The 27264-nt window shown below is 42.8% G+C and overlaps 1 protein-coding gene across 6 annotated transcripts in view; it reads left to right on the top strand.

The window, feature by feature from the left end:
* sorbs1 (sorbin and SH3 domain containing 1) overlaps positions 1–24819 on the top strand; it is a 42215-nt gene extending 17396 nt beyond the window's left edge. For 3 of the 6 annotated variants that reach the window (XM_013911377.1, XM_005735052.2, XM_005735051.2), the window contains 18 exons: positions 1343–1378; positions 1487–1589; positions 2495–2609; positions 5665–5748; positions 9610–9659; positions 11516–11694; positions 13829–15286; positions 16431–16495; positions 16697–16867; positions 17476–17522; positions 17831–17945; positions 18088–18213; positions 18334–18528; positions 18736–19257; positions 19864–19959; positions 20900–21087; positions 21192–21298; positions 21623–24819. In XM_013911377.1, coding sequence (XP_013766831.1) covers positions 1343–1378; positions 1487–1589; positions 2495–2609; positions 5665–5748; positions 9610–9659; positions 11516–11694; positions 13829–15286; positions 16431–16495; positions 16697–16867; positions 17476–17522; positions 17831–17945; positions 18088–18213; positions 18334–18528; positions 18736–19257; positions 19864–19959; positions 20900–21087; positions 21192–21298; positions 21623–21690 — 3725 coding nt within the window. In that variant the 3' untranslated portion in view covers positions 21691–24819. The remainder of the gene's footprint in view (positions 1–1342; positions 1379–1486; positions 1590–2494; positions 2610–5664; positions 5749–9609; positions 9660–11515; positions 11695–13828; positions 15287–16430; positions 16496–16696; positions 16868–17475; positions 17523–17830; positions 17946–18087; positions 18214–18333; positions 18529–18735; positions 19258–19863; positions 19960–20899; positions 21088–21191; positions 21299–21622) is intronic. The other 3 variants (XM_005735054.2, XM_005735055.2, XM_005735053.2) reach the window with 3 other exon arrangements.
* The last annotated feature ends 2445 nt before the right edge of the window (positions 24820–27264 follow it).

Below are 27264 nucleotides of genomic sequence, written 5' to 3'. Positions count from 1 at the left end.
TTTTTTTTTTCTTTTGTTCTCAATTTTTCCAATTTCCTCACATTTTTTTAAGGACATGCTGCGATGCCGAGACACGCTGCTGGTAACAAAGTGACTAAAAATGCCGTTTAAAAATTGATTCTTTGCTGAGTCGTTTGTCATTTGTAAAAACAACACAGGTTCAGCCCTTGTTAGGTGCCTGGTGCTTAAATGATTCATAGGTTAGTGTGGCTTAAAAAAACATTTCTCTGAAAATGGTCAGGTACAAGAACTGGACTGAAGTGAAAAAGAATACACAGAGAACTATTCCTCAAAGCTACTTAAAGAACAATATGAAGAAATGAAGGGTGGCACAACACTTTTGGACAATACTGTATGCTGTGGCATATCACAGTAGGAAAACGACAGGTGTAAATAACAAAATTATATAATGAGTGATACTTTTTATGCATAATTATCAAAAAAAATCCTACTTCAGGAGTGAAATAAAAATAACTAAATTCTGAGTTTTATTACAATTATTGAAACAATCATTGATTAAAGAAAAGGTTATCTCATCTACTGAAGTGTTATGATCATCCCCTGAATAATATACTATTTCCAGTTGATGCATGGATGATGCACGACGCCTTCAAGTGTATTTTTCCTTTTATATCAGAAAAATGTAATAATATTGTCATGTTCTTTTTTTTCTGTTAACCATCTATTACTACAAATTTCAGGCTGTAATCTTTTTTTAAAATATTTTCTAGATGCTTATTCTGACTTTTCTGCAATAAGGCATCTTTTGCATTATTTCCACCACTAGGTGCTGCTGTAGTCCTACATTAAGGTTTTTAGTCTGCTACCCAGAGTTGAATCTATGCAAGATCTCATAATAATACTCTACTAACCAGTGTTTAGGTTGAAGCACTAGATGGTTAAGGTAGAGTCTGGCTCATAGTTTTGGGTTTGGATTTGCACATTCTAGCCACCACAGCAAGGTTTTAGGTCAAATGAAAGGAGATGCTCAGTGATCAACGTAGATGTGTAGCTGTGACACTTACCAGAGCTCTCTGACTGTGACAGTTCTGGCTCTGTGGCTCTACAGTGCATTACTCAGTCAGACCCTCAGTGCTCATCGATGCTTGGATCCCCTTTTAGCTCAGTAATGCTTCCCTTGAAGTGCTTTGATTTGACACTCTTTGCCTATGTTTGGTCTAATGGAAGGTGTGAGGCAAGGGAAAAAGCAGGAAAAGAGTGTCTTCAGTGTCTTCTGAATTATTTAATACTGTGCTATATTCATTGCTTTTTAAGTAAGAAAGACAGCAAGATATAAAATTAATAATAAATCACTTTTTATTGCTGTACTTTCCTCTTTCAGATGATGGTCCTACCCCCTTTGGTTACTTGGAAGATGGTGAGTCTGGGATAAGTAGCTGTAGGAGTTCAACCAAAATAATGTTCTAAATTTGGAGGCACTATTTATACAGTGCAAGTATTGAGGTATTTATGTTCCTATTTCCAGTGAGAGCAGTCCCACGCTCAAAAAGTGAGAATGAGGTTGATTCAAGAGGCTGCTCGATGCCAGTGCCAATGCGGTCGTCTTCCCTCAAACCCTCTGCCAAAAGGTCAGCATCTTCCATCTGCCCCAGTCCAAAGAGAAGATGTTTGCTTTGATACTTAACACACAGCACAGTTCTGTTTGTGTTTGTTAGAAGAAGAAGCTGTTCACAGTTCGGAATACTTCAAATACTGAAATACTGCCTGTGTTTACCTACAGAGTTAGTAAGTGTAGATAAGCAGGGCTTACTGTAGTGGAGCAAAAAAGCTATTTATTCCCTGACTTTGAAAATCTAAGCATGCTTTGTTCCCATTGGCTTCCACCACTGTGTCCTCTAGTTTTTTGCTTGAAGTATGATTAGTGTCAACCTTCCACACCGCATGTCAGCACAGACAAAGGCCTGCCTCTGCGCTCAGAGACGTGAGTGATGGAGTGATGAAGGCAGACAGGTGATAGAGGATAAAGTGTTGCCCACAAAAGCTGCAGATGACATGTTGAGGACTGACCTTCCTTGTTCCTTGGTGTTTGTGGATGAAGCCCTGCGCTCCTAAACGCGTCGTTATCAGTGCTGCTGAAACGTCCCGCGTTGTTCTTGATGCTCATCAAAGAGAGCATGCTTTTTGTTTGCCCTATTTTTTTTCTGTTTTTCTGAATAGTCATTTTATACTTGACTGTCTGTTAAGAAATTCTCCCAGGAAATGCTGCGCTCTGTTTTTTGTTACCAGGTCCAATCTAGTTTATCTAATCAAATTACTCATTTGGCTCAACTGTGAATTGAATTTTCTGTCCTATCATCATTAGACGCAGAGGAGGAGGACAGGGAGGCAGGCATAATGAGGGCGGACGTCATATATGAATCGTAAAAAAAAAGATATCTTAGCCTGTGCTGGTTGCTATGGAGACTACTTGATAAGGATTGGCTGTCTTCGATCTCACACCCCACCCTTCCCCAATTCCCGCCTCTCTTCACAGGAATGAGTGGGAGCCCCCAGATAAAAAGGTAGACACCAGGAAGTACCGCGCCGAGCCCAAGAGCATCTTTGAGTACGAGCCGGGGAAATCATCGGTGCTGAAGCTGGAGAGAACGGTATGCTAGCCTCCTGCCTGTTTCTCCCCCGCCCTCTCTCTTTCCCTTCCTCTCTCTGCCTTTGTGTTTTCATGTCGTGTGAGCTATTCCACACTCCACCCATCATGCGACCCCCGCACCCCCACCACCTCCACTGTGTCTAAGCTCCTGAGTGGCAGCTTCACTAACGGCTCGGCAGGCGACGTATGTGTAGCCACTACATTCCTTAAGGGTGTCCTGTTGCGGTGACAGACGATCCTGTTTGGAAGCAAGCGGAGTAGTATCACTTACAAGGATAGCCATTGTCTTCCTGTGTTCAGTTTAAGGTTATTGGGCTGAATCGGCTCGTGAGAGCATCCCGAGAGTCCCTGCACAGACACTAAACATTGATCCTCTGTGTTTACTAGAGAGGAAATGCAATGCTCTCTGTCTTATGTTCATTTCTCACCTGGACACTTTGTGATGAGGAAATGATGCAGCATTACTCAGTGTCCTTGAGAGTTATCTTTTGTGTCTCATAAGATTCAGGTGGCTGTTTTTATATTTCCCTCTTACATAATATTGAGGACATGGGAATATTCGGTATTGTAATGAAGTACTTAGTTGGTTATGTAATTGCTGTCTGAAGCCCATTTACATCAAACTAGTAGATGTTTTTAGGCAAGATCTAGCCTGATTCTCCTAATGAATGCAGTGCCAACCAGTGCATTCATTAGGAGTGTGCTCCAATTCATCCCGGGACAGGGGTAAAATAATGAGCTCTGTTGTTTTTAATTACAAGCTCAAATTGTTATAATAGAAGAATGCGCTTGTTAATGGAGGTGGTCATTTTCCTTTCAGTCCATTCATGTTACACAAAGTTGTGTTGTTCTCCATATATGACTACATTTCTGCGGACCAAGAATGAGTATGCATGTGTTGTTGGACATTATGTATCTGCTTGTTAATTAGATTAGAATAAAATTGATATGTAGTTCTTATTAAATAACAGCTTTGTGCTGGTAAAAGGCTTAAAGGACAGTTTTATATCCATTTGTATTTTATAGATAGTGTGTTATCTTTGGTCGCTGAAAGTGTTTTTCCTTTCTCCCTTCTAAAGTAATAGACCCTGTGCACGAGAAAATGCTAACTTCCTGGTTTGAGACCGGATGTGGGGTTGTACATTTCCGGTAGCTTTACTTTGCGGTCAATCGCTACTGCGAAGATATCCTCCACAATCATGTCCAAAACTCGAAAACGGAAAGATCGCGTTATGTTAAGAGCAGAAGGTGGGAACACTCACCACTGTTGTGTCATAAAAAATCTAATGATCAACTTTGACGTTTAAAGAGTTTAGATCGATCAGTTGTTTACATCACTCAACACAAGCAGAACTGCATTACAAAATCAGAAGACACATCGTCCACATTCAGAAGCACATCTGTATAGTGACTGGTCTTATGATTTAAACAGGCAAATGTTCACCATTCAAACTACAGGTGAAGAATAGTCAAACCAGATGTTTCCCCCGTTATGTCGATATCAGCTAGTCAAGTACACACCTACACAGCATGTCAACAAACCGTGAAAAAAAGCCACACAAAAAATGAATGATTGCTGGTAAGGGTTTCTATACATTAGTATTTACGAAGGGTATGTTGTGACTTACCTTAAAAATTACAGTGGACTCTCGCTATAACGCGGTTCACCTTTCACCTCGCTGTTTTGCTGATTTTTAGTGCAAGTTTGCATGCTTTTGTTTTTTTTACGTCACATTGTGTCCTGCGTCCTGATCGCTGCAGACGAACTCCTCCGTGACGTCTCTCCTGTACAGTACAGAATCGCTGCATCGATCGCTAGCAGTGTGACTCCGAAGTGCAGTACTGTATGTCAACGATGTCGACGAAACGTTTTGCACCGTCAAAAAATAAAATTGGCTACTTGATTTCACCTATCGCTGGTTATTTTTAGAACATAACACCCGTGGTAAACGAGGGACCGCTGTTTACAGATACTGAGAAATATAAAATTTGAATCCCTTTTCTCTTTTGCTCTGAGGCGTGGGGGAAAAAGAACATCATTTACAGATATATTGGGTAAATGCCCAAGACATCTATAGAAATGTAAATCGCCGCTTGATTCATTCATTTGCTAAACTTGTTTTGAACCGTAAACAAGGCACGAATAGGACACCGGAAACAAAGCTCCCCACAGGAGTTTCCATACCGGAAGTAGCGTATGCTAAGTGCACATAGTCTATTGTATTTGAAAAGATGCAAAGTTGCATTTAGACATTCAGCAGAGGCTAACAATATGCTTCAGTGGTTAAATAAATGAGTAAATAAATCTCAGAGTTAAAGTCATTTTCCTGTAAAATATCCTCTTTGTATTTCTCAGTGTTTTCTCTCTAAACTGGACCATAGCCTTACAGTGCAGATAGGGAAAACATCGCCAGCTGCTTGTAGTTGTACATACAGTTTGTGTATGTGAGTATTGTATTGTTGAAGGCATAATTTGACATTTTGGGCAACCTGTTGAATTGTTTTTTGCCAAGCCTTTAAATGACAAGATGTATACCACTCCATTTGTCAAAATATCTAGCTAAAGCTAGCAGGTTAGCATAGCACAAAGGATGAAAATGAGAGAAACAGCAACCCTGCTAACACTTATGAAACGAAATAACTTGTTACACTTGTGTTCACTGAATTTAAAGTGTCAGAAATGACTTCTTTACTTTTTAAACAGCAGTTTCCTGGGGTCTCTTACTGTGTTTCCCGCCTTTGTGCTAAGCTAAGTGACCTGTCTGCTAGCTATTGCTTGCAGACAGGTCTTCTCATTTTCTGCTTACCAAGAAAGTAAATTAGTAGCCTTCTAAGATCTTTCCTGAACTATTCAAATATCAACTTCAAAAAACAATACAAATCATATCTTTAATTTATTTGAGAGCACCTACAGCGTTGCTTGAAAATTGTCCTGTTGGTTAGAAACTGGCTCAATCAAGTCAATGTTATGGGCTCATTTCCTCGGTGTGTATATTCTGTGCTGTCTGAACTGTCTTCTCTTTGTCTTTCTCCTCCTCTTGTTACCATGCCCCTAGACTCAGGATGTAAGTCCAGAAGATGTAGATTTAGAGAATGAGCCTTGGTATAAATTCTTTTCAGAGATGGAGTTTGACAAAGCGGTAAGTGGCTGCTGTCTTCAGACTTGACAGCATGTTGTATTATATTTCTATTGCATGTGATAACATCCATGTTCAAATATTGTCTAAACAAACTGTATGTCTGTAAGGACTACGTCAGTTTCTCATCCCTCTTTTATTTTTTTCCCTGATCGTCCTATATTAAAACAGTTATATGGTAATGTGTGAGAGGACTTTTTCTTTCCTCTTATACTAAAATTACTGTCATGTGTCACATCAATGTGGATTAATAATACCGATGACTGATAAGCTTTAGTCCGTCTCTGTTCACTCCTCTTAGACTTTTTATATTCGCTTTTAAATTTCTAAAAATAATCAACATGTATAATTACCAATCAGGATCAAACTTTCTAAAGGACTTTATATAGCTACTGTCATCCTTGATTATCATATCATACACAGGACTTTTTCCTCAGGTGCATCTAAAATAGAAACAATCTATTTTTGTTCCTCTTTTAACAAAAAACAATCATCTCAGCTTTTTATTTGCACCTGTGAGGCAGAGTGAGCATATTCTATTCAGACAGTAGAAAACAGTGGCCTTTATCCATGTGCAATTTCGATTAATAGTGTTTAAAAGTTCTGATTATTGATTGGGATCTTTTGATGTTTTGTGGAAGCACCCTGTTCTTCAATGTCTTAATCTCAGAACCCAAGAGAAATCCTTTGATGTGCATCCTGCCAACTAGCATACATGTCATAAGCCAGAGGCCTGGACTGGCTGATTCAGACAGAAGTCACTCTTCACTTGGAGAGGCTGCAGTCCAAACGAGCATCAGGTTCCAAGATAATCCCAGCCACTTCAGATAATAATTGCTGTTTGTCTGCTATCTTTACCAAAGGCGTGCAGGCAGTGATGAAGCAGTATACAGTGTCATGACAAATCCATGCCTCGGGCATTAGTTGGCACCAGACAAGTGTAGCGCTGGCTTCACACAAACAGATGTTGATTCTCCTCGCTCTCTGTCAGTCAGAGACACACCCTGGATCATATGAGGTGGCACCACTGGCTACGGCATGAGATCATGTCCTAGCATCAGCCAGACGTAGAGGCAGGCTCTCCTGTTCCGGGTTTGTGTATATGTGGAGGAGGTTTAGCGGTGGAGGCGGCCGTCTCTATCTCATGGCAGCCTGGATGTTTGCCAGATGAGCTCGGCTTGATGACTGGCTCCTGTTTAATGTCAAAGTCACTTCTAAAGCTGCACCTGGTATGCACAGCATTTGACCTTAAAGGGCCAGCCAGACACACTGGCTCATTGGAGTTTGATTGACATATCAGCAGTCACTTGGTATTACTGGATTAGAGATATGGAAGGAAGTCTCTAAAAATCTCAATTGTCTTCAGTTAGTTCTCTCTCTTTTTACTACTCCTAGAGTGCTGACAAGAAGAACTTCTAAGAAGAACTTTTAAGTCATTTTATATTATTATTAGGAAAGATGTTCCTAAATATAATAAAAGGTTTTTGATTCCTTGGTTTAAAACAATTTGATGTCCCTTTTTATACAACAAGGCTTTGTGTAAATTCTACTTTCAAATCGTTACTTGTCCACTAGTGGCCACTTCTAGTCACTAAGTAAGAGTGACCTGTGTATGATTGCAGTGATGGCCCTCTTGATTAATAGTCACAAATTCAAGGTTCAACAAGAGCCGGAAAATGCATCCAGTGGCAGTCGTGGTCAAGCACTGGCTCATCGATATACATGTCTTGCGGGAACTGGAATTCCACACGTATCTCTGGTCAGGAAGAGCATTTTGGCCCCCTGTAACTGACATGGTGACTCCATCTGTCGAGCATATGCTGGCGTGAGGGCTGCTGCCACACTGTCTCAGCGCCGAGTTACATAGAGCCTCCCCCTATCACCTGACATATTCTAAAGGAGGCAACTCTGTAAGCCAGCCAGCTCATTGTGCTTTCATATTTAACCTATGTTATATACTTAACCTTTACCTTTAAGCATTTAGAGGAGGAGAGAAGAGGGGCGTGGAGGGCTATAACAGGCCATTCACAATGGGGAAGCTGTTTGTTTTCATGAGAGCATATCAACAGAAAACAAGGGGCTGGAAAGAATGGGATTCGTGTTACCATGACCCACTCACGATCGCTATTTTGAAAATGAACGCTGCCTACAGGAGTCTGAGCTCTGAGTAAACGGGGACACCTGTTAGGAAACATGCACATGAAATTCTGCAGAAATACTGTCATTGGTGTTCCACTGACTCACAGAGGCTTTTATCCATGTCCATATAGAGCATTGGACCCTTGTCACAACATGTAGTTTCATCCTTTATGCATGTCTCTTCCTGTCAAACAGTCTTCTTTTTTCCACTTTTATTTTACAAGCTGGATAAAAGCATTAGTCAGCTGTCACAAAATAATTGATGTTAAGTGATTTCAGTGTCGGATTAGTTTGAAAATGACCAGTTTCCACCTTTTATATAAAGAAAAGTTTACATAAACTGACACTAATCAGGCATCTTGTAAATAACCAGATTAAGATTCCATTCATTTACTCCAGATAAGCCCCGTGCTTGTTTCCTGTTTACTTTCCACTGATGCTGTGTGTGTGCGTGTGTGTGTGTGTAAGCCCAATTACCCTGGGGTGTCAGAGGACACCATCTTCTCCCTATCAGATACAAGGGGGGGATACAAGATGTGGTGGAGCAAGGAAGAGCCACTGATAATTCAGTGACACTTGTGTGTTCCCCAAGTCTACATGGAACATTTAGCTTTATAAATAGATCAGACTATAGACCTGCCAGCCCGATATGCCGTTCTTATAAAGACAGGCACTTATTCTGAAAGGTTATTAATGATCCTTCTGCCCTGGCAACTAAGTGTAAAGGCATGTTGTGGCAAATGAGCTGTTCAGAATGTTCCTTGTCTGGTCGTTGGTGTGGGAAGCGGACGCTAGGTCGTGCCACGGGGAAGTGGATGTGGCATTAACAGCAAGGCCGGGCTGGCTGGGGTAGGGATTGTGCAATCGTATTTGCAAACAACACTTGTGCTCTTATTCATAGTGCCCGTGTCACGTCTGTTATTTTTGCCTGCTGTGACGTCCGAAAAGAGGAAAGCAACAGAAACAGTGTGCTAAAATTAGTCTGCTGTAAACTATTCAAAATGTTGGTGCGACCATGCTGCATGAATGATCCCCCCCAATACACCCACACCCATATGTTTTGGAGATAACAGCAGCTACTAAAAACAGCTACTCTTACATTTATTTAAACATTTCACTCGCTTTGTGCTTCACGTGGTGTTTCTTTTGTTTTTGCTCTCTGTCTTTATAACATAATTACCTGTTTCTTTTATAATATGTTGTTTCAGTGCATTTGTATTTTTTTTTTCTTTGACAAGTGTGTGAGCTTGAATATTGAGCGTGTATATATGTGTGTGTGTGTGTGTGTGTGTGTGTGTAATTTGGCCTTCTTGCACCACCAGCTGGTTAATTGTCCCTCGGTCTGGTCCAGTGATAATGAGAGCGACCCAATATCAGACAAAAGAGATGGCTTCACCGGGAGACAGCAGCTCATTGGCTGAGCCTGTGACAGCCCCCTCCACGCATGGGCGCCCCCTGACCGATGCACGCCCACCCACCGCCCCCCTCCCTTCCACTCTCTTTACTGCCGCTTGTTTCTCCAACTTGCATGCAGGCCAAAACACACGCTTGCTCCTCCATGCCAAGCCAGACCAGAGAAGCTCTGAAACCCGGGTGCTCGAGACAGAAACGACAGAGAGGAGGAGAAGAGAGAATCTGGCCACAGCTAATGCTGCTGCCTCTATTCTAGCTGGAGGAGACCTTCCTGTGGATCTATCAATGACTTCTTTGTTTGGTTTGTTGCAGAGTGCCCCCTCTTTCAGCCCCTTGGAAACAGCCTCCGACCTGCAGCAGTAGTAAGTCGATGCCTCTCCTCCTTATTTTAATGTTTGTGCGTCCTCCTTCCAGTGTGTAGATTATTATTTAAGTCATCTTATGGGTATAAATATCAATGAGAGATTTCTCCACCCTGGTGAGGTCGCCCGCCTACAACCGGGAGACTCCTGCTTCCTGAGGAGATCCTGTTAATAAGGCAAAAAGCCACCAGAACAGTGTGTCCTCTGTCCGTATTTCTTTTTTACAGGGGTGGTGGTTGTGGTGTCGAGACATGGCTGCTATGTGGGGATTTATTTAAAGACAGCAACCTGGATGTCACTGGGATAGAGGGAACTTGCCCAGCTGCTGCATAACTCAGAAAACCGTTATGTCCCTTCCAATGTGTGCACAGAACTAGGATGAGCAACTGGATTATGAGAGTTGACGTTAGCTCACATTAGGACAAAGCTTTTGATCATTTTAATTTTGTCTGGTGATACTGGCATGCTGTCTTTTCTGTTTGTGTAATAAAATGTTAGGAATTTAGGTATGAGTAATAGTCACTGTCATGCGCTTACAGTCCAGAAGTTTCCATCTGCTACAATCATTATGTCATCATGGCCAAGCATTTGCAAAATACATTCGTACCCCGGCTTTTTAATCCACTGATTTGCTGTTAATTTGAAAGGAAGAAGTGGTTGATGAAAGCCGAGTGGAATTTCACTCACCCAAAGGTTTTCAAGGGAAACCTCAGCTCATAAACTGACTTCCTTCAAAGGCACATATGTTTATGGCAGTCCTCTTTTTTTTTTTTTTTTTTTTTTTTTTTTTTGACTCTGTCTGAAGTTGAAGACTTTTCAAGAGCTGTGTGTTGCCCAAATAGCATCATTAGGCTCACGCTAAGCAAATTTGTGTACGTTTTGAGGCAGCACAGCACATGGGAGTGCGTCTTATTCTCTCAGAAATTGATTCATTAAAACTGATCTAATGAATGCACAAAAGAGAAATTTGTCATGATGGAGCAGTACGTACACAGTGACTTGCATTTCATGGAAATCCTCATCATTCCAGATAAATGCGTTACTGTTTTTAACCTGCAGGAAGTGTTGCTGCTTTTAAAGCGTCACAGTGGTGTCTGATTTTCCTTGAACCTTCCCTGGAGATTCTTCTTCTTCTAAATCTGGCATGGCTCCTGTACTGTACATTTCCTGGAGACCATTTATGTGAATTCTTGCAAGTAAAGTAGAGCCAACGTGATTTTAATGGCTCTGTATAGCCAGCAGCGCACATGTTTTTTTTTTCTCTGACAGCTATGAAAGAGCTTCTTGTTGAGGTATTCGCAAGTATGTAAAACTTTGGCTTGGCAGCACTGCAGATGTTAAACACTATGGTTTGAATGGGTTTTTATATTACCAAGATGTTATTGGCGACTACGTCTCTTTAAATGGGAGGATTGTTTGTACAGAGAGAGAAGCAACATGAGTAACACATGACAGCATGGGAAAGAGAGTTAACCTGAGAGTCTTACAGGTGCATGGCAGGGGCTGATGTACCATGTGGGAATGTTCGGAGAATATTTATAGAAATCTCTGCTGCTGGCCTCTCTAGAATGCCAAGATATCTGTTGTAGCCAGTGTCTTCTCTCAACATCAGCCTCCAAATTCAGCCTTTCTCTCTCCCTCTCTCGTTTAGCTTTTTTCTGTTTCTGGTTATTTCGTCTCCCACAAGTCTGCAAAGACAGGAATTACCTCAAGATATGCTAAATAAGAACCATATGGCAGCCCATTACCCAATTTGTGTGCCTTTGGCTATCATAAAAACATTCAACAACAGCTCTTGCTGAACGAAATTGACTGTGTTTAATTAGCTGTCTGCGTTCCTGTGATTTGCTGTCTAGCTCCTCAAGCAAGTCTGGACACAGCGAGGTGGAGAAGGACAGAGGATCATCTACTGATGAGCCTGTGGCTCCAGAATGTGACCGTCATGTTTACAAGAGTGTCCTAGAGGGCGGCGATATTCCCTTGCAAGGTCTACGGGCTCTAAACAAGCGCCCCGGCAGCTCCTCCTCCTCTAAAGGTAGGATAGCAGCTACTTCACATATGTGGCCAGTAAAAAAAGCAGGTGTGTGTATGTTTATGTATGTGGACATGGTAGACAGTTCAGCCGGCCTTTAAAGGCTTCTCCTGCCGAGACAGAACCAATCAGTTAGAGGCGGTGATGCTGGACCATTCAAATCATCAGACAGGGATACATCTGTTTCTGTTTACTTTTATGTCGGAATTCACACATTTTCCTTTGCTCCCAGACCACACAGCATTGGCCAATCACCTCACAGCATTCATTTCCCCCAGAAGCTTTTAATGCCATGGATGTTTTCATCAAGCGTGTACTGTATCTGCTTTGGAAAACTCACGGAGGGAGTGAGGTTGTCTTGTTAAGTCGATGGAAGCTAACCTTGGGGCTCCCCCACCCACCCACCCTTGCTCCAGTTGTGAGCTGCCAGTCGCTAGGCAGGCTTAGGGCAAGACTCCAGAGCGTTCCAGCGCCAGGGAGCTAAGGGCCAGTGAGGGGATGGACGAGGAGATACGCGTGAGATAAAACGAGCTCTGCTCTTCACAACCCAGCCAGACAGGGTTAAGATAAACAGAAAGGACACAGAGGGTGGGCGGGCATGAGGAAGTCAGCTGTCAGTGTGGGGTCAGAGGCTGGAATGCCTGCGCACATGGCTAGAGAGAGAAACACTCAGGTGGAGAGAAGAAGAGATGTAAGAAAAAGAGTGTAAGGGGCAGTTTGACCCAGTACATGTCAGTACATTACATTAGGGATATAAGCAGATTATAAACTGCCCACCAATACTTAAAGTTTGGTGTATTTTCCATAAAATATGACTGTTACAGGAATCTTATAAAAGAAGAGCCATTGTAAACCCACAACCAGAGGTGCACGGCTGCCCGCTGTGCCTGCAGTAGGGGAGGGTGTGACTTTTAAATGTTAGAAAAATCATTAAGTTATAAAAATTCAACTTTTTTGCTGTTCTGGACTAATTTGTGTTGACTTTTAACCATTTGAACTGTGGTAAATAAATTTGGCTCTCCAGTCAACTGACTACCACACTCCTGTTTCACCCTCCCGCCTGAGGCGCCACCTTGATCATTAGTCTCTTTCTATTTAAGACACAGAAGGTAGAGTGTAGACAAGCCCGAAGACATAACCAAGTGCAAGGAACACTTCATCATCATGTGTTTCTGCCTTGCGCTCTTAAAATAAAATTTAAAAAATATCTTTGTGTTTCAAAGAACAGAGCCTCCTTCTGGGCTTTTTTTTGTGGGCTGAATGGTAACTCTTTACTTGCCATATGACTTGGATAGTATATCAAGTTAACTTCCTCAGTGCGTGTGTTTTTCCTGGCAGATACGAACACGACAGATTGGTCACTCATGCTACAGAAGTGGCTCGCAGCATGCGAAAGCGTTGTGTCATTTCCCAGTGCCATCTGTAGTGCTGTCACAAGCTTAGTATAGCCAGGAACTGACATGAGTATTTCTCATAGGTTTTCATTTTTCACTGTGCAGGTCGACTCAGAATAGTTTTGGGGGTTTTTTTTGTTTTTTTTGTTTGGGGGGGGGGTTGCAGCCGTGTAGGAGGAGCGGTGTATTAGCACTGGTGCCAGCAGCCATTTATCACTGTAGACGTCTGTGTAATTGCTAAAAGGAGAGGAGATTTGTGTAGGAGGATAACGCAATGGAGGATAATTTTACTGCTTACTGGAATACAAATAGATAACAGAAAGGTTTTGCATTCTTCTTTGTTTGTTTTTAAAATGTCAGTTACTGTAGTCCCTGTTGAGTGAGTCCTTTATAACCTCCGACATCACATAACATTTCACGTTATATTACCCTTTTGATACTTCCTGTTTCACTCATTATGTTGCTGTTCGCAGTGATACTGATAAACGGGGAATCTGCTAGTTCTATCTTTGTAAAACTTTATCCCCTGCTGCAGCACCATGTTTTTTAGCTTTTAGCTTTTTAACAGTCATATATTACTTGATGCACAGTGCATCAAGTCTGATTCCTCTTCTCATCAACTTCTGATGGAACTTGGTCTTTATTTTAGAACTGTGCCTGACTGTTTTAGTGTGTATGTGTGTAAACCTGTGACCATTGTAATCTAATATGTTGTTTATTCTGTTGTCCTGCATGCTTGCCAGTGGATTATAAAGGTGGGAATGGCTATATAATTTCACCCTGCTCCTCTGTAAATAGTCGATCGAGTCTTGCCAGTAATGCAATAGGTAACCAATGTAAGAGTAAGAAGCCTCTATCTGCTGCCAAAGCCTGCATACCCCAAATCCTGCCCTCTAAGTTTAAGCCCAGACTGCTGCCACCCTGTGGCAACAGTAAGGACAGCAGGACTAAAGATGCCAGGCACCCAAAGGCCCACAGCTGTGAGGATATCTACACGGGGCAATGTGACACAGACTGTGCTGAAGCGGAGGCCCAACATTCAGATTCTAGGTCCAGCTGTGGGAGTGAGTGTGGCGATGGTCTCAGAAATGTTTCCCCTGCAATTAGGAGAAGCGCATCAGATTTTTCCAGCCTGTACAGGACCATGCATCACATCCAGCGGCCCAGCTCGACCGGCTGCAGCCCACACGGCAGTGTCCGTAGCCTGACCTCGCTTTTTGAAAAACCAAAGGACAACGGGGATGAGAGGTCAGAGGCAGATGATGGGGGTAGCATTCCACGGGATACTGTATCCTCACGGGTCAACGAGTTTGAAATGATTATCCAGCGCTCCACCTCGGCTCCCAGCCGCTCCTCCTCCTTGCCCATCCTGCACTCCAGCCACAGCCACAGCCCCAGCCACAGCCCTGCCCACCTCTACATGGCCTCTGCAGTGTCAGCGGAGTCCCTTTTACTGGCCAACAACACGCAGGCTGATGTCTGCAACCTGGACGAGCAGGAGGGCAAGAGCTCTGGGGAGGACATGTCACCAGAAAGTGTGATGGTGGAGGAGGCAGCTTCCTCCACTGAGGACAGACATGACAGCAGAACTGAATCGCCCTGTAACACAGAAGCAGAAGTTGAACAAATCCTGAGAGAAATTTCCCCAGAACTAAATCACCAAAACATCAGTGAATCAAAGAGCCCCTCAGTGATGCTTACAGCATCTCCTCCGCAACACAGCCATCTCCACCACCACCACCACCACCACCACCTCCTGCACCACTTGAACAATCAACTCCTCCTCAAACCCAGCAAATGCAAAGGCTCTTGCCCAGCTTCCTACACCCGCTTTACCACTATCCTCAGGCATGAGAGGCAGCAGGCCACGAACCAGCAGGAGAAGCAGCCACCCACAGAGAAGAAGACCACACTACCTGGAAACCTCTTCCTCATGGGCCCCGCTCCCTTCAGGTTACGGAAGAACCCACAGTCCCATCAGACTCGGAGGATGTTGTTAGCCACCAGGGTGCCAGCGGGCACCCAGAGGCCTATCAGTCTCTCGCCTGAGCTCAGACCTTCCATCCCTCAGCGTCTGTCCTCCCTGGAGGTTCTGGAGAGGCTGAGTAACGGAGAGGAAAACAACACTGGCTACCTGAGTAACGGGCAGGGCTTGGACACCAACGGGAACCTACTGCAGCCGCTGGCAGCTCACCGCAGAGGTGGCTATCTCCATCCCTTCACCACTTGTCACCCTCCCTCCCTGTGTGGTCTTTCATTTATCTTGACTCTATCTTCACCTTGTGTCCCTTTTCTCCACAAAGCAATGCCACCACCTTCCATCTCCAGTCTGTGTGGTGTGTTTACAAAGTGACAGGGAACTCTCCATTTCATTCTGAGTGTGCTGTTTGGTGCCCTTCCATTTCACTGTCAATGAGTATGGTCCCACAAATGCATCAAAACACTTCAGTGACTGTAGGGGAGGTTCAGGAAGCTTTTGGTAACGTATATAATCCCTGGACATCAGATTTGAGTTGTTTGCATGCTGCGTAGGTCTGCATAGGCATTACATCGAAAACAAGCAGTATTTTATTATATTATGCGATGTAATGTTAAACTTTGAATGCATTACCTTGCATTGAAATGCCCATCCTATGTAAAAGCGACATTTCTAGGAATTGACTCTGATATTTAGGAATTTAACAGAGCAAAGGCTTTCTCAAACTGATGTCTTATTGTGTCCATTTTTGTACCCTCTCTGCTTTTTGGGACTGTCCACATCTACCATGTTTCATTCCTTAGCCTGTCAGGATGTTTCCTGCTTTAACTTATCTCATATAACAGATGCTACTCTGAGCATCTGATAGAAAGCCTGAAGCATTAACAGCTGTTTCTTGTGGCCCTCACTCGGACACAAAATGAAACCTCTATGGTGGTACGGCGGTGTTAGCAATACTGAAAGGATTCTTTAGTATAATAGTGGATGCTGGTTGGTCGATCAACATCAGTAAAGTCATGATGTCACATTTATTTATTTTGACCATGACACAGTAGGTTACATTGTTTCTTTCCTGCATTTCTTTTTTTTCTTTGTCATGAACACACATTGGGTCATTCTGTGTTCATTCCTACGTGCATGCAGGATTTTTCTTTTTTTAACGTGCGTGTGCTGTTTGTTTTAGTGGTGCAAAAATAAAAGATGTTTATTTAAATCATGCATGGTTATATTTTTTGTATTGTTTTGAGATTTTTTTTCACTTAAATTGAGAGTTTTCTGCAATACCATCTTCTTTTGTTTGAAAGCTGGCCTTGAGGTGGTCAGTGAGAACGCTTCACGGGATAATCGCCTCACGGTTTCTGTTTCAGACTCCTCCCCAGCTCACGGAGAAAGCCAGGATGACGTTTTGAGGAGGCGTCATGGGGACAAAGAGGTGAATTTTCTTCAACTTTAATCCAAACTTTCATAACTGATGCCTCTCAGTGCAAAATTCATGAATTAACCCTCTGAACACAAATACTTTGATAAAGATTATTGTGAAACATGAGTGTTATGCCTAACAAAGGATCTGTGAATAAAAGAGTAGAGACCCATATCTGGAGGGTGCAAACATTTCAGTCTGGTTTCCTGGCAGAAAATCTTGGAGGAGCAGCGGCGGCTGAAGCGGGAACAGGAAGAGGCTGACACAGCATCGAGGCGACACACGAGCATTGTCCCCACACACCACCAGTTCATCACCAATGAGCGCTTTGGAGACCTGCTTAACATCACAGATAACACAGAGAAAAGGAAATCGGGCATAGAGGTACAATGCACGGCAGTGTCTTATCCTTGTGTAAGCAGGAAGAAAGACGGCAGATGCTTTGTCACTTTGTGAGTCAGGCTGTGGGGGGAGGTCTCTGCAGGCACAGATGGCTTTTCCACTCCTGGTCAAAAATTCATGATAGAAGGCAACATTTGACCTGTTTATCACTGGAATATTTCCCATATACATTTTGATTCAAGTTGCAGAGTGGACTCTGTTTACCAGCTATACGTCCAGAGTGGCAGGGCATGCATGCTGTTTTGCACATTACACACAATAGCTTCTAACTGAGCATGCCCCCGAGGTCAAGTCATCCTTTCAGTCGCAAACATATCATTCTTCTCATTGCTAGAATATTTATGTTCAGAGAGGCCAGTGCAGATTTACAGCTAACAACAAATTCCAGGAAAAGCTTTTCTTAGCGCACATAAATGCCAAAGCCCAGAGAGCGTAGTAGCCAAAAAGAACAAAGATGGAGGCATTTAAGGTATTTAGCCTTCAGGGAAACTTTCACTCACTCAGTGCGATTCAGAGAATAACACTGGTGTAGCTGCTGCCAAATAGTAACAGTCACAGACGTTTATTTTTGTTTTTATATATCTACACAGAAAACGCCCGCCATGGCTCGCTTTGACTTCAGAGCAGAAACTCTAAAGTAAGTGGAAATTATGAGAATTTATATGTATATATTTTTTATTGAAAATGCCATAAATGCATTGAAGCTCAAAGCAGCAGCAAGGATAACACCACCACTGAGTTAAATATTTGCCTAGTGGACCTTAATTAAGTAATTTTTTCAACTTTTAATAAAGTAGTGCCAAAAAAAATGTAACAATCACAGAAAACTACCATTTGACCGTGAAGTGATGCTGTATATTCCACCCATGTGATCCTCAAAGCGTCTCAATCTTGTTACACTATGAGAGGTTAATCTCTAAATGTGTGTTGGTTTTGTATTTTCAGGGAGCTGCCATTTCAGAAGGGAGACATTGTGTACATCATTCGACAAGTTGATCAGAACTGGTATGAAGGTGAACATCATGGAAGAGTTGGTATTTTCCCTCGAAGCTATGTTGAGGTATATTGCCTGTTAGTGTGTGTTATTTGTGACTCATAGTTCATATCTTTTTAAAGCATTTCAGAATCGATTCTTTTCACAATTTATGCCCTATTTTATATTCTTGGTTGGTCACATTTGGGTGTTTTGTCTGCTTGCACAGCTCCTCCCCCCCACAGAGAAAGCACAGCCAAAGAAAAGTGCCCCAGTGCAGGTGCTGGAATATGGAGAAGCTGTCGCCCGCTTTAACTTCACTGGGGACACAGTTGTGGAAATGTCCTTCAGAAAGGTGTGACTTAATAAGAGTTATTATAAACTATTAACTAGCGGGTTTTTATTCCCTTTCTCTTTTAATCCAAACAAGGATTTTTTAAAACCCTGATTAGTGGATCTGCCTGTGTGTGTTCAGGGAGAGAGGATTACACTGATTCGCAGAGTTGACGAGAACTGGTATGAGGGCAAAATTTCAGGCACCAATCGTCAAGGCATTTTCCCCGTCACCTATGTAGAAGTTCACAAACGACCACGGGTCAAAAACGGGGTGGAGTACCCGGATCCACCTGTCAGCCATTCACCTCAGCGCAGCACCAATGCTTCACCACAGGTAGGGACTCAAACACACTGATCACTGAGCAATTTCTCTTACCACCACCTCTGTGTGCTTTTAATATCCAAAAATGATTTTCCTTCTACACACACCTCGACGCCCACCTTTTAATTTGTGTTGTGTAGAGATTTTGTCACATCTTTCATTTGCTTTTTCTTTCTCTTACCCCTCTTCCTCTCTCTGTCTCCATCATGCCCTAAAAAGCTGTACCGTAATCGTCTGACCACCTCCCCTCTGCCTCTCCCTCGCTCCCCCCGCCGCTCTGTGTCCCCTGAGGTCCATGCTGTCTCCTCTGAGTGGATCTCCCTGACTGTGGGAGGTGGGAGTCCCCCTGCGGCTCCCACTCCTCCGCTGCCACCACTGCCCACTGTGTCATACCGTTGGGGCGAATACCTGCCCCCACCTTTCTCTGCCAGCCCCGTGCCTCCCATCACTGGCAGCCCATACTGCGTCTCCCCCATGGCCTCCCCATCCGCCTCCCCTCTACCCCCGCCTTACCCACCCAGACCCAACTCGACCACCCCCTCCCTCACATTTACCCCACCTCAAGGGGAGGACTTCCTGCTCTCTCCTTCCTCCCCACATGTGTCACGTAGTGTGAGCCCCAGCAGTGGGCCGGTGCTGGAGTGCTGGCTGAGGGGGGAGAAGGAATTGACAGAGGGGGAAGGCACAGAGGGGGACAGGGGCCGCGCAGGCCCGGGCAGCAGGCGAAATAGCCCTGCAGAGGTATCTTCTGCATGGTGTGTGGTGTTGCATCTGAAGTTCACTCTGGAACACAGGCTTATGCCACAGTTTGAGACATTCAAGTAGATTTTCTCGAGTACTGACGCAGACATTTTTGTGGAGAACTAACTGGTAGATCTGACCTGAAGGTGATTTTAGCCAATAGCTGGTTTCAGTTTTAAAGACAGTAACTGAACTGGTCACTTTGCTTACATATGCAAGTCTGCATGGTGTTGTGTGTGAGCCACTAATATGCAAATGGTTTACTGTGTTTGAGTGCTTATGTATTAAGTCTTAGATTTCCTAGCTGCAGAGAGCTGTAAGACAGGTGTGTTTGCATTTCCAGGGTTGATCTGCAATAATAATAAGTTCTGATTTTTATGCTGTAAATTTCAGCGTACAGATGCATGTTGTTGTTCCGTGCACAAGCTTGACAAGTGAGATGCTTCTTTTGGTTGGACGTTTTTTTGTTTGGACAGTGACAAGCTGCCGTGAAGCTGAAATATCCACGTGCAGGAAACTTGACTCACGCTGGAGTTTGATCATATTCGCAGCACGTTGATATGCGGTGCAAGGCTTTCATTTTGAATTCCTTTTTTTGTGTTACAGTTTGTAAAAAATGAGGCCGACCATCATGGACGAAGCACCAGAAGCCCTGTGATGCTGTTTGATATCCAAGATAACAACAATGTTAACGCGTTTGCGGTAAGGTGATAGAAAGTGTTCCTGAACCTCTGTTAAAGGTTTACAAAGAGCATGTGTAGTTTGCTACCTGACTTCATCTTGTGCCATCCTAAACATACCACCTTAACAGATCCATTTGACTCACAGCACCTTGAACTCCCATACATATTAGACGTATGATATAACAGAAGTTCAACTTACTCTCCTGCTGAAGTTATAGTTAAATATCAATCATTTTGCAGCTGACGAAGCCGCTATAGCTAGCTTAGCATAAATACCAAAAAAATGGGGAAATGAAATGTATCCAGAGCTGATAAAATTCTCCACCAGCATCTCTAAAGCACAGTTATTGTTCTAATATGTAGTCTTTATGTCAAAATTTAAAATGCAGCATGGCCGATCAAAACACAGATGAGGTTTTTTTTTTTTTAAGAAAATTATGTGAAGCTACTCTTAAATTACTGTTTGGCTTTATCATTAAGTATAAGCCTGAGCCTTTAAGTTGTCAAGCTAAGCTAACAGGCTACCGACTTGAGCTGTATATTGAATGTACATCAGTCTGCTCACAGAGCTTTTAGCAGCAAAGAGGTTATTTTGTTCCTTCAAGCTGAATCTGTCAGCCCACCTTTAATACTGCGTGCACTTACTGCCTTATATCCTGTACAACTGAACTAATATTTCATGTTTCCTGTCTACATGCTTCTACTGGTGACCTTCCATTTCATGCCTCTTCTCCCGGGTTGGGCCAACACCCCCTCTACCTTTTCTCCTGGCTTTTAACGGATCACATCCTTTTCTGTCTTGCTACTCACCGGACCTACCTTCCTGTCTTGCACTTTACCTCCCCTTCTCTAACTCTTCACCTCCCCTCCTCACCTTCACCTCGGCCTCCTCCGGGACTCTCGGTGGGCCGGGTCTCTCTCTCTTTTCTGACGACTTCACCTACTACTACTACTACTAGGAGGCAGTGTGTAATGAGATCTTGAATATAGCTGAGACCTCGGTGAGGTACTGCAGCACCCTGTCCCACCACCATAATGACTCTCTTCATAGACTGCACCCCCACCCCAGTAAACAATCTCTCATCATTTCCCAGCAACCCCAGTCACACAGCAGCAGCCCGGAGCCGAACCGTCTGAACTGTGGAATGTGAGTAAGATCTGTTTCACGTTTCACTCTTATTAATATTCTAGGTAAAGACAGACCTTTGCTGATTTCACACTTTGTGTCTTCCCTGCTTCATGCCGCTCCAGATTTCAGGCTTTGTACAGCTACGTGCCGCAAAACGACGACGAGCTGGAGCTGCAGGAGGGAGATCTCGTCAGCGTCATGGAGAAGTGCGATGACGGCTGGTTCGTTGGTATGTGTCACAGGCCTAGATTCCTCAGAGATGCGGTCACACTCGGTGTGTCACATTAATCTATATAGGGTTTCTGCAAAATGCCAAAAAAGGACTGCACGCGTGCAATGTGCAGGCTCAGGGTTCTTTCAGCGTGTCATCTCCTTCATATATAGAGTTTCTAAAGAATGACAGCAGAGGATTGAGTGCAGTGTGCATGCTCAGGTCCTGTACAGAATTTTAAATAAAGCTCAAAGGGGTTATTTTGGTACTAACACTGAGGTCATGTAAGCATTAAATCTGAGAAAGAATCTGATCAATGTTCATCTTTCTTTTCCTCCACAGGTACATCAAAGCGGACAAAACAGTTTGGGACTTTCCCGGGGAATTACGTGAAGGAGGTGAAACTGTAAAGCTATCTAATCTGGCTGTAACACACGGTTGCCTGTCAAGCTTGGGAAGTCATAACTACCGCGCATGGCTGTTGGTTAGAATAGTCATTTAGCCGGGCGAATATTTTTATCTGGGAAAGTGATCAGATCGGCTCGAGGTATGTCAAACTGCACGAGGCGAAGACGGGGACAGCTCACTGCCCAAACACCTCCATCACATTTTACGCACGTCTCCACAGAAGTCATCGGTCTCCATACGTGGAATTTCTCTGTGAAAGCCTCCTGCAAATTAGCTTTTCGACGTACACGTAATAGCTTTTATTGTGTGTGTGTAATTTTACAGTATGCAAGAGTTTGCGTAGCACCTCAGTCTAGAGGCAGGCAGCAGAGCAGTGTATGGATAAAAGGAGTGGATCTTATTACCTGAACTGGACCTGGGGAGGCGTCAGAATGTGTTTTGATCTTTCAGGGCCAGAGGTGTTTAACACCGCTGGCAAAGTATGATGTAAATCAGGTATCGTGAATGAAATTGATTCGATTTAGCTACTTAAAGAAAACCTGTAATATGATCAGATCACTCTATGACTCTGTTAACCAGACAGTTCCCTTAAAAAAACAGCTTAAAGTCAGTGCCCTCGGTACTTTAAATAGTTAAAGCCTTATGTAAAATGGCCCTTTTTAAAATATTAAACTATTTTCCTCCACATTTTCTGAATCATCAGAAAAGTCAGTATTTGCCTCACAGCATTCACAACTCATTGTAGCCCAAGTGTGTTACATTGAATACAGTATTGTCTTCATTCTCTATCCAAAGGTTGCTACAGAGAAGTTATTAACAGCCGTGTGCATGAGTAGAAACTCTAAAATGTTGATGTGTGCTGCTGGCTTCTCTTTTTCTCAGTTTCCACTGCAAACACATATTACAGGACACGCAGATTTTATTGCATGTGTCATAAAAGTGAAACAAAAACTGTGTATATGCACATCCTATATTTTGTATATTTTAAAACTGTGTTTGCTGATTATTGATGCCTTTAAGGTAGCCGGTGGTAGACGCCTAGCTTCAGAGCAACCACAGGACAGGCGTGGTAGCACTTAACTTCCTGTTTGGTCATTTAGGAAGATCCCTCCTAACAGTGTAATAGCACTGATGACCTAAAACTCTTTCAAGTTTTAAGTCAAAGCCAACAAGGTGTCTTAGTAAATAATCAGTGATTTTTTTTTTAGAGCGTATTGAGATTTTAACTGTGCCCTTACTGACATGATTGTATATGTAAATGCGTACAGAGAACTGTATACGTACGGCTGCACATTTTCATTCATAATGACTACAGTTGTAAGGTCAGCATTAATACAGCATGCACTATAAGATCATTGAGAGACTGACAAATCACACTGGAGCATGAAACACTATCAGCCAGCCAACACCCTAATAATTGCACTTTTAACTTAAAGAAAACAGAAGTAATGACGCGGTGAACGCCGCCTTTTTTTAGCCTTTAATGGCCGATAGCCGATGGAAGATTGCTTTGATCTCCGCTACCAAAGCATCAGAGCCGTCTTCCTGCAAATACGGAGCGCCCACATCTCCAGCGCCATCAGATCCGGTAACGTGTCAGAATAGATCCTACACACACAAACACACGAGCGCCCTCACATCATCAGTGTCTGCGCCGTGCAGAGCTTTTGGGTAGTTTGTCCAAAAAAACCCTTAGTGCTTGTTATGACCTGCTCGGAGCAGCAGACGGGGGTAGTTCGTTGCGCAATTGCTAAAGAAGTATTTTTATCTAATCGTACTTTATGTTGGGAAGATTGATGGTAGTGAGCAGTGGAACTCAGAGAAGCGCTGTCATCACCTTCTTATCCAAAAACTCAAATTAAAGGGCCTACAGTGTAGCTGTTTATGAACACACAAAATCTGAAGGATAAGCTGAAGTATAGAAAAATAAGACAGATAAGACTTATTAGATCTAGAAGCGTATGTCGACAGTGTCTTTGTTTTTTGCACCATGATGTGTTAGCTACAGTTGTGCATGTGGCCACCACGTAGGTCATATCTGAACTTTATTAATTGATGAAGTACATTCATTTAAGCCAGGTCAGTACAATCAGTGTTTCCTGTGAGATTGGGTTTTTCTTCCTGTGCAGATCACAACCGCTACTTTGCCAACATCAGCAAAAGAATGTTTTCCCAGCGAGATATCACACGGAATATATTACACTGCAGTGTGGGTTTGCCTTTTTATCACACTGTTTTTAATGTCCAGGCATTTCATTTTATCACAAAAGCGTGTTTTGTTTTTTATTTTACCTCCGCCTCTGTAACTCCAGCTCTTCATGAAAGTGTTGATTAGTCGGGAGTCTGCTGAGCTGTCGCCTTTCGAAATGAATCCTGTTGCGACGGAGAGAGGTTTGCTCCTTCTCAGACACACTGCACGATGGGCAAATAATCACTCGTTTAGTGACAAAACAATTGGCAATAGGTTGTTTCTGTGATTTTTGTCCGTAAAACGTCACGGGATGTATGAATGTATGAATATATGAATGTGTTGCAGGCAGTGTAAACATGTAAAAAAACAAAAGAACGTGTGAAACGTTATTGAACAGTTTGGCAAATGAAGGATTGTAAATATGTAAAATAAAAAAATAGACTGCGAGCAATAGGAGCGTCAGATTGAACTCTCTGTCACTTGCAGTGGTTTATTTTGCCTGAAGGATTTTTTTGTTTTGTTTTATTGGCAAAGCACAGAGTGGAGCATTACTGAGCACAGAAAGATTAAACATTACGCTGCCATTTGTGAGGATCATGTTGCCTTATGTTTGAAAAATTGTGCCTCATTTTCTTTTTTTCAGTATCACTGAAATGTATCCATGACGTATTTTGTGTAACTCTGATTTTCCCCATTTGTTCGAGTCTCTGTGACGGGACAACATTTACTAAGAACTTGTCTGTTACTGTACAAGAACCTAAAAGTGTGACATAACGCTTCGACATGATTAACACTCATGAAAAACGGACGCACAGCCTGCAACAGGTTTGGTTTGTTTGCTTCAATTTGCAGTGCTGTTACATTGACAATATTAAAATAAAGATACTATACACTGCTGTGTTCGGTATTATGCAATATTTAATAAACCATTTAAACCATTGCATGTGTTGCCAGTTTTGTTTTTTGGCAAAAATCTGAGGGGAAAAGTCCGTTTTTAGCATTGGCCAACTTGTTCCGGCTGTGTGAGCATGTGAGTTTGTATCCTGGCTCATTAGAAAGAGTGTTGGTTTAGAAAATGTAATAGACGAAAACCTGCAAAGACGAACAATGAATTCAGCACTGTATATTCAAGTGTTTAAAGTAAATTACTAACAGTATTTTAAGCACTTAAGTTGCCAAGTTAAATTGTTTTTCTGGACACAGGATCACTGGGGTCCTAAATATAGCACCAGCCACTTCACTGGGTACACCTCTTTGTCTAGTTAAAATAACTCTCTGATCAGCTGATCTCAAAAGCAGTTCAGTACATTTCGGGAAGGGGGCGTGTCTACTTGGTGAAGTTCAAACCAAGCATGAGAATGAGGAAGTTAGGTGATTTAATGACTGTGAATGTAGAATGGTCATGCCAGTCAGGCTCGTCTGAGTATTTCAGAAACTGTTGATCAGCTGGGATTTTCCAGCACAGCCATCTCTGGGTTTGCAGAGAATGATCTGAAAAAGGGAAAATCTCTGATTCAAATAATACTTTGTTACAACCAAAGGATGCAGAAGAGCATCTCTGAATGCACATATCAAACCTTGAAGCAGATGTGCTACAGCAGCGGAAGACCCCACTGCTGACAGTTAAAAACAGGAAACTGAAAAACTACAGTGTACCCATCTTCTGATGGTTCATTCCAGCAAGATAATGCCCTGGTGTCCTAAAGCTTAAATCATTTCAAACTGGTTTCTTGAACATGTCAGTGAGTTCAATCTAATAGAGCACCTTGGGAATGTAGTGGAACGGGAGATTTGCATGATGTAAACTGTGTGATGTTATCATGTGAGCGTGGACCAGAATCTGAAGAATGCTTCCAGCACCTTGTATCAACCCAGTATCAGCAAGGTGTAACTAATGAAGTGGCCGGTGGGTGTGGGGGTTATGTTTGGTTTGTTTGTTTGTTTTGAAAAAGCCAGATCTTCAAACTTTGCCTACAAGACGGGTTCGAAGGGGAGCTGTTCACCTCTGGACTGCTGAACGTCAGCTGTGTTATCTGATGATCATTTCTGATGTAGTGCAGTGTTGTGGCTGCACTCAGGAAAGTGGGTGAATGCTGTTGGGTGAAATGAAGCAATAAATGTCAGACTCCTGTAATCACAGTGAACAAATGCTGAAAGCCGCTCAGAGTCCTGCTGACAGAACAGCCAGAAGCACTTGATCCATATCCACTTGAACTGATAACAGCGTCACTTTAAAACAGGCTCACAGACTTTTTGGCATACCTAACATTACAAAGCAAAACCCACAAGAAAGGACGTGTTTCATTCAGTTTGGCCGCCTTGCCCCCCCCTTTATTTTTTTCCTCCACTTTCAGCAGAGGCCCTCTGGCAGGAATTCAGTTTTTGGGAGCGGCACATTCCACATCCTGGGATTTAGCTCTACCATAAATGGTAAGTTTGCACATAACACGGTGACGCAAGGGCAGGCCGACGTCTCTAAAACGAACTGAAGCTCTTGTGAGAGGTCCAAAACACGAAGAGGTACCACTCTGCTCTGCTTTCAGAGAAACGTCCTTTCATTAAAAATAATGTGGTCATCGCAAAGTTGCACTTTTTTGTTGTTTAATATCAGTTTAATAATAATGAAAAATTAAATTAAAAGCAAAGAATGTTTAATTTCTTCCCCTTCTTTGGCCAAACTTCACAGTGTATGATGCAAAATCTTTGATATTATTTTGTGTTTTAATACTTGCCATCAATTGTGGTCCTCTTATTTGTACATCCAAGCGTAGGCCTCCTTTGATACCAAGAATCAGTAGTAAATTGTCACCTTAGGTGTTGTAGCTGACCAAATGCAATGATAATACTTTACAGTACTGTATTATCAACCTTCACTGAATGGGAGGATTGGCAGTGTCCTGCAATTTCATATGATGTTATTCTGAATTACTTTGTGCATCTTCTCGGTAACACAGGAACTACAGCACTTCTGAGTTGTATCAGTATCTTCACAGTGTTACGCAATCATTCACCACGAGGATGAAAATTAAATGGTGTTTTTTTTTAAGTGAGCAATCAGGCCGATCAGTTCGTCAAGCCGCAGAGCATGAGTTGGCAAAGTGCTTCACATCTTCCTCATTATTCTGAGGAAACACTACAAGTTCCTCCAAAAGAGGGTCTCAGTTATGTTCAACAACACAAAGTTCCTGCCTGAACACCTTTAGCTTCCAGCTTCTAGGTTAACGCAGCAGCATTTCATGGACACAGTGAGGCTGTGGCCTTCCAGTGGTTAAACTGCTTTGGTGTGCATAAAAGCACAGCTGTCATCATACAATGTAATGCTTTTCTAGCATTACTGACCACTCAAAGTGTTTTAGACTTGTTTTATTCCACACACTGTAAACAC

The sequence above is a fragment of the Pundamilia nyererei genome, unplaced genomic scaffold (assembly GCF_000239375.1).
Source record: "Pundamilia nyererei isolate P.nyererei 1_Seehausen unplaced genomic scaffold, PunNye1.0 scaffold00062, whole genome shotgun sequence".
NCBI classification, from domain to species: domain Eukaryota; kingdom Metazoa; phylum Chordata; class Actinopteri; order Cichliformes; family Cichlidae; genus Pundamilia; species Pundamilia nyererei.
The sequence above is the reverse complement of the archived record's forward strand: the minus strand, read 5'-3'. Positions and strand labels throughout refer to the sequence as shown.